At 35.4% G+C, this 7,701-nt stretch overlaps 1 protein-coding gene across 1 annotated transcript; it reads right to left on the bottom strand.

Annotated features, from left to right (window-relative positions):
• Positions 1 to 401: 401 nt before the first annotated feature.
• Positions 402 to 4,951, bottom strand: LOC141810729 (uncharacterized). Its single transcript, XM_074698514.1, has 7 exons — positions 4,821 to 4,951; positions 3,246 to 3,612; positions 1,823 to 1,930; positions 1,651 to 1,709; positions 1,342 to 1,506; positions 1,061 to 1,174; positions 402 to 982 (listed from the first exon to the last, which is right to left on the bottom strand). Exons 2-7 carry the CDS (start codon positions 3,601 to 3,603, stop codon positions 941 to 943), a joined length of 846 nt encoding a protein of 281 aa, XP_074554615.1. The 5' UTR covers positions 3,604 to 3,612; positions 4,821 to 4,951; the 3' UTR covers positions 402 to 940.
• Positions 4,952 to 7,701: the final 2,750 nt, after the last annotated feature.

The following is a 7,701-nucleotide window of genomic DNA, read 5'->3' on the forward strand; positions in this document are numbered from 1 at the left end:
AATCTGATCTCCATTTAGTTCCAAAACAAACACACGCCTCGCTAAAAGTAATTTACGACAGTGTGCTGAGACCCCGGGCCACAAGGTGGCGTAGGAGTGCAATTCAAACAGATCCTCCTCACAGCATCACAGCAAGTCGAGTTATGTTACTAGAACAAAGTCATAACGCTAAGAGAGTAAAATTTCAATGTAAGAACAAAAAAGTCATAATGCTATGTAAATCAAGCTAAATTAAGTTAAGCTAACTGTGCTACTAGTTTGAAGTGGAAATGCTAAGAGATTGAAGTTGAAATGCTAAGAGAATAAAGTTATGGCACATCATAAAAGGCATAATGTTGAGACAAAGTCAAAATCTTATGAGACTAAAGTTTCTTCCAGGGATTAATTTTTAGTCATTGACACACGTTTTGAACAATTAGCATATTTTAATCTTTAACATTCATTTCATATAATTTCAGATTTAGAAATGCTGTAAACAAAAAAATTAAACATCCCTCAGTGGGAGTACCTTATTCCATGAATTTTAAAGCAAAGTGCAGGTATAAAATGTGCAAAGTTTTTCCTCCTAAAATACTTTTTTTTGTATCCAACAAAGAAAAAACAAGAACGGAGCAAAGTATTAAACTGCGTCCTCTTTGGTTTAAGACTCCAACAAAATTATGACATTAAATTATTAAACATTGACAGAAAAAACTACAAAAAACATGCTATCAAATTTTTTTCTGCGTGTTAATGCCTCCAATCTGAGTTTTCAAGGAGTGTAAACTGATTCAGTCCTGAGACTTTATGAGTCCTCTGTGTGAGACATAAAGGTCCGTCACCTCCTCATGTGTCTGCAGAGTCTCTGAGGTGTGTGTGCTGGCAAGCTGACGGCACAGTGTGGCAGTGTTTTTGTTCACCAGAAGGTGGCAGCATCGAGCTAGAAACCCTCCGTCTGCTGTCACTGGTCATCATCCTCATCATCACTGTAAAAAGCCTCCTCCTGGAGACGAAATGCAAGTTTAACATTTAAATGATAACATTTTTTCTGAAGACATGATTCAAAAAATGTTTGACTTACGTAACCGCCCTGCCGCTGAGCCCAGGCAGAGTGATGCTCACGCAGATATCTCGCTCCCAGACCGAGGAGACGGTTCCCGGGCAACGTGTCGGCCGCTGTCAGGCGACTGGTGATCTGTCAGGAGAGGGAAACAGGTTAGCTTCAGGGTTAGTGACGACAGAAAACTCAGGACGTCTTGCGTGCATACCAAAAATTATGTTTCGTTTTAACTCAATCTTTAAGTTAGTGAAGTAACCAGAAATGAAAGACTTAAAGCCTGGAGTATTGGAAGTCAGTCTTACCTCGCAGGTCACAGCGATCTGTTTTCTGTCCGATGTTTGAGGCTGGGGATTCGCCGGCGTTGAGGACGGGAAACCCATCCTCGTCAGGAGAGTCGAGACCAGCCGCGTGAAGAAATCGTAGTTCCAGAAAATGCTTGAAATGGCTTTTTTCAGCTCCTCCTCTTGCTGAAAAACAAGGTTCAGAGTTTGATTTCAACAACTGTGTTAAGAGCGAGAGCTAGAATCACTTTTAGAAATGATTCCACGACTTCAGGATTGTTTGAGTCAGAAAAGTCATGACGATGAGTGAAAGGAAATGTTTTCTCTCACCCTTTGGCTCACGTTGTCTCCGATCTCTCTCAGCAGCAGGCCCATAACTCTCTCCACGTCTTTGTCATTGAAACAAAAGAAAAATATGGATTAATACAGAAAATACAGAACTCTGGAGAGGAAGGACAAACATTACAGGTGAAAAAATTCATCAAACTTGAAATATTCTCACCGTCTGCAGAGTCCGCCTCAAGCTCTGGAGGGACGAACCGGATCTCGTCTGCGATCTCTGTCAGTCTGCTCGCTGCCTCCTCCAGCTTCTCATCTTCTCCTTCCTCACCTGAATGAAAACACACCAAAGAAAATAAAAAAGTTAGAGAAGCAGAGGAGCAGAGTCAGCCTGTGAGGTTAATGACGTCTGAAAAGTCAGCAATCAGAGGTTCATATCAGCTACTGTCTCTTTAACCCTCAGGGGGAATCAGGGACATTTTGTCCTTTCAGGTAATTTTTTGCTTAATTTTTGGATGTAATTTGGTTGTGTAACTCTACATGAAATGGTATTTTGTGAGCAGTTTTTTTTCTTTTATGGATAATCAGATATTTTCTGAGGTCACTGATGAGATACAGATTAACATTTTTTCTACTTTTTTGCTCAAATCTTACAATCAACTTCAGTCCTAATTGAATATATCACATATAATTTATTATTTTACCCTTTAAATTTGATAACATGATGTCATACTTCTTATTAAAAAAACACGTGAAATGAATTTTTTTCATAAAATAAATGTTGGAGGCTTGAGGACTTTTTTTTTTTTTTAGACCAGCCCGAAACGCACAAAAGATTGGAAACCAAACTGATCGTGAAGTAATTTTTATTTATTTATTTACTAATTTAACATATTTTTTTTGCTGTGTCAGATTCTAAATTATTCTTTTTTTTAACATCACATTTGACTTTTTTTTTTTTTACATTTTTTTAAATCCTGATGTAATTAAAAAAATATATTTTCTTTTACTAATTTTATTTATTTTTTTGCTTTGTCAGATTCTAAATTATTCTTTTTTTAAGACCAGGCTGAAACATACAAAAGATTAGACATAAAACTGGTTGTGATGAAATTTTTCAATTTATTTATTAGTTTTATATTTTTTTTGCTCTGTCAGATATTATTTTTTTTTCTAATATCACATTTTACATTTTTTTTACTTTTTTTTTACATCTTGAATTAATTCTTAAAGTTTATTTATTCACTCATTTTATATATATATATATATAAATATATATATATATATATATATATATATATATATATATATATATATATATATATATATATATATAAATATATAGTTTTTGCTGTCTCAAATTCTAAATAATTCTTTTTTAACATCACATTTTACATATTTTACATTTTTTTACATTTGATGCAATTTTTTTATTTATTTATTTACTAATTTCATAAATTCTTTGCAGTGTTCGATTCTAAATTATTCTTTTTTTTAGCATCACATGCATCCTTTCACATGTATCAGACTCATTTCCCTCAGCCATTTAATAAGTTTTTTGCCATATAAATTTCTGTCCCTGCATCTTTTTGTCCAGGTATAACGTGGTCTATATCACCCAAACTTTGATGCTGGCCGATGCTCACCTGCTCTAAAGTAACCTCCGCGGCAGGAGGAGCCCCTTGCAGGAGACGGTTCACTTTGTTTCGTCTGAGGAGTTATGCAGGGGAAAAGCTTCGCCAAACGTTTCCAGCCCTTCCTCCTCTTCCTCCTCCTCTTCACCTCAGTGTTGGCGTCCCCGTTTGGAAGTGAACCCTCCTGGGCTTCATGTCCAGCTGAGCTCTCGTCTGCAGGTGACTTAATGACCCGTCTCCTCTGTGCGTAGGCCATGAGGAGCCTGAACTCTGGGGTGTCCTCCATGTCGTCTGTGTCTGTGGTAGATTCAGGGTCACGGTCCTGGTGGTTGGTGAAGGGGTCGTGGATTTCCACGTGACCGCTCTCCATCTTGGTTTACTGTTGATGAAACAAAACATCGAGATTAACAACTGTTGCTCATCAACCAGACATTAACCTGGTTTGATAAAAAGACATAAACGAAGAGAAACAGACAGAGCACATCACACAATCCAGATGTTTTTACTCAGAAGAGCTTTTTTTTATCTAATATCATAACTTTCTATTGTTTATACCTAGTTTGGGTGTATTTTGGGCAGCAACTTGGGATATGTTTCATTTTCTTCTATCAATACAAGAAATCCTGAGATTTTCTGATTTAAAAAAAACAACTTTCAAAAACAATACAACTATTCAAGACAACACTAGCCAAAAAAGTACATCTAAAAAGCTCAAATAAGAACAGAATGTTTCTTATTGATATATATATTTTTTTGGTTAAGAATGCATTATAATCGTTTTGTTTTTTTTTACCCAAATATGCAAAAAAAAAAAAATTAACTCTTACAGTTGTAATAATCAAATTTTTCACTTAAGTCACAAACTAAAAATGTGACAAGCTTTCACTTGATGTAATGACTCGATATAAGAGTATAAATCCTCACATTTACAATTTATTGGGAAAAAAATTCAAATATTTCTGCCACATAATGTCGCCCTCTGGTGGTGGAGACTTGGACATACATTCTCATTTATGTGGGTTATATCCAATGGTTATGTCAAGACATGTCACTCATTGATGTCAGTGTAACACTTCATTTCTTAACATGATAAACAACAATACGACATTTTAAACGTTTAAAAGCTTTTTTAAAATTATTTTAAATCGATAAAAATAAAAACTTAATCGACTTTTAAAATTCATTTAAGTTCACTTTAACTTTTAAATACTTTGTTTGGTTATATTAAAGTTAAATTACGTCTCATTCAGTCAGTGATCGCTTAAGACTTTAAACCAAACAACGTTTACGGAGCTTTGCGTTCAATAAAATTATCAATTAGTTTGTTTACTCATTCAAACACCGACTGAACTGTCACCAGTCTACAACTTCGACCTTTAACCTGGAAAAAGGCTGAAATAGCAGAGACTACTATGTCTCCTTCAAAATGTTCGCACTTAACACTTTAACGTAACGTCTTGTTATCAATCTGACTTTTAAATCCAACTTTTTGGAGTGTAAATATAACTTCCTGAATTTCCAAGGACCTTCCAACACAAACGAAACCTTTTTTAAAATCTTCAAGTGTTTAAAAACACGTTTACTTACGGTCCAGGTGATCACAACTGGTAAAAAATAAAATAATATCCACTCGAGCGTCGCGTAAACCAGCTCACAATGCTAATAACACAACCAAACACAGTCAAACCAAACTATTTAAACGTTCTGTGTGACGTCACCGCGTAAAACGTCACCCGGAAGGCGGGCACTGGTGACATCAGTGCTAAATTGTACAGTTCGAATTTATCGTAAATTAATAATAATACGGGAAATATGATAACAGTAAAAATAAAAATCGACTGAAGTCCAGATGATTTTTTATTCTGTATATATTTTTTTATTTTTTATTCAAAAAACATTTGAAATAGAAATCGAAACTGAAATATGGTGACGAGGCAAAAAAAAAAAAAAAACTGTTGTCACCTGAATGAAGGCCTTTTTTTTAACAAACACTGAGTTAGCAGAATTCAGCATACATAATATTTACATGTGTCTCCCCAGAGTTATATACATAAAGAGACATAATCCTGTAATCCATCAACATTATTTTAAAAGCTGTTTGTGTGGTTGTAGAAACTTCCAGAACATCCCTGTGTCAGTTTAAAAACAAAAAAAGAGGAAATGAAACTAATTTTGTTGTGACGACACATCAGAGTTGAAAACCAAACATCTCACTCATTTCTGGTCTGTGACAAGAGGAAGTGTGCTGAATTTAAAACGATATATTAGAATTAAAAATGAAAAATGGGTTTGTACATGGTCTCTTAACTTAATGTCTGGAAACAGAAACTGCGCCAGCTTTGACACAACAGGAAGGCCAAATGTTTCCTCCCTAATTTACAAGAAGTTACTCCACAGCCAGAGAAATCTATCAGCTGACAACAAATGCTGTGTGTGGTTTTACTTACAGTCCTCTATAATTAAAACATGACTCACCTGCACGGGACTCTGCAGTCTGGTTGAACTCTTGGAAACAAAGTCAGGGAATTAGATTCAGACAGATGTTTTTTGACATGATGCAACAAGTCAGCAGGGTTTGGGGGTTGAAAGTCCCTTTTTATCAGGGATCACATGGGAAGAAGGACGGGGAACAATGATGAAGTCCTAAACAGAGCTGTTCAGACAGAAACTAAAGCTTCATATGTTAGTGTTGGAAAAGGCCTGAAGTCGTTCCCAAATGTGTCTCAGAATGATGACACAATGTCAACATTTCACATATTACGTCAATCTGTGAGGAAAAAACAAAATTTAAACATACACAAGTAAAAAAAAATCCTGTTTTGACAGGATTATGACACAAAAATTCATGAATTTAGTGAAAAATGCCAAGAAATGACATAAAAGTTTAAAACTTGGAACATTAATATATACATTTTAAGGATTTAGGTTCTTTTATGTTTGATCCTTTTTCAGTCACTCCTTTGAAAGCCTGATAGGCACCCCAAAAAACCCTAATATATATGACAAAAACTTAAGACACATTAAGAAAAGCCTAAAAGTTGACCTGCAAATTAAAAAAAATGGCAAAAGGTTGAAAACTGTACTTTGAAAATTTATATATATATATATAAATATATATATATATATATATATATGTAATTTGAATTAATGAAATAAGTGGAAATTTTCTGCATTTATGTCAAATATATAACAGGAAACTGAAAAATTTACCAACGAACGAAACTATGCTGCTGACTCTAGTGTCGCAATCATGACAAAAATTCGAAATATATATTTTTAAATACAATCAAATAATGTGAGAAATTTTAAGAAATCCAGTTAAAAATTCATAATAATGTCACAAAAAAATGGATTTTAAGTTGGACAATTAACTTAAAAATTTAATTAAAAAAAAAAAGGCTATGATTGAACACTGGCCATAGGTGTAAATCTAAAAAGCTGAGAAGGATAGGTCAGCTGTTTTGTTCTTCAGGTTTTCAGATCTTTGCGTACGTGAGTCAGGATTTCATCTGCAGCAGATCTGGCCTGTCTGATAACCTGTGGCTCTGCAGAAATCTAAAGTTCCCCCTGACCTCAGACACTGACTGATTGACTGTGTGGGTCATTGTCCTGCTACAGGTTCAGCTGACGGCGATGAAGCTGTGAGGAAAACCCCGCTCTGACTCACTGAGCGTGTGTTTGACTTTGACAACAACCTGAGAGATTTTTCAGACTCACTGAGGGAGAGGATACGTCTCATACTGTTGGTGACTTTTTAAAAACATGAAGAGGAGGAAGTACCCGAGTGTCACTTTGCTCAGGAACAACTACACCCTCTGAACTGACTGTCAATGATTTACAGACTTCATGTGTTCAGTCTGTAATCTGTGCTGGAGACTCTGAAGCTTTATAAAGCTCAAATTGATTAAAGTTAGAGTAATCTGTGAGGTATCTCTGTTGTCTCTGATCACTTTTTTTCTGATCAAACACTCCCCAAAGACTTGTCTCCACCCGTCTGGTGCTTCTGAGGAACTGAATCAAAAGCTGAGTCACTTGGCGATAAGGTGAGTCAAAGGTTATTTAGGGTGAGTTGCTGGTTCACAAAACAGCTGTTCATAGTTTCAGCAAAATCATACAAATGTAAACATTTTCTCTCCATCCAGCTAACATAATTTAGCTTAGCAGGATGAGAGCGCACAGTGGAGATGCTAACAGGTCAACTTAGTTACAATCAGGCGCAAAAAGAAGAGCAACAGACTCAATATGAACCACATCAGCTTTCAAGTCCAGAAAAACGTCTTATTACAAGAAATTGAATTCTCAAAGATGGTTGAGGGGCTATCCTTCTAAATGAATAAATAAAATAACAAAAATAAGGTGTCTTCATGAAATGGTAGTAACATGTTTTGGTCCAAAAAGCCAATAAATCCAGCACAGCAGCATTGTTTCCAGGCTCTCATAGCCCCTCTGTTCAGAACGCTCTGATTTA

Source organism: Halichoeres trimaculatus, unplaced genomic scaffold (assembly GCF_033239565.1).
Source record: "Halichoeres trimaculatus isolate MK-OKI-2021-1 unplaced genomic scaffold, fHalTri1.1 fHalTri1_scaffold_21, whole genome shotgun sequence".
In the NCBI taxonomy this organism is placed as follows: Eukaryota; Metazoa; Chordata; class Actinopteri; order Labriformes; family Labridae; genus Halichoeres; species Halichoeres trimaculatus.

Coding starts and splice junctions, on each gene's coding strand:
- LOC141810729 (XM_074698514.1), bottom strand. CDS start 3,603: ATGGAGAGCGGTCACGTGGAAATCCACGACCCCTTCACCAACCACCAG. Junction 1,710..1,822: donor TGAGGCGGACTCTGCAGACG/GTGAGAATATTT, acceptor TCAATGACAAAG/ACGTGGAGAGAGTTATGGGC. Junction 1,175..1,341: donor AGATCGCTGTGACCTGCGAG/GTAAGACTGACT, acceptor CTCTCCTGACAG/ATCACCAGTCGCCTGACAGC.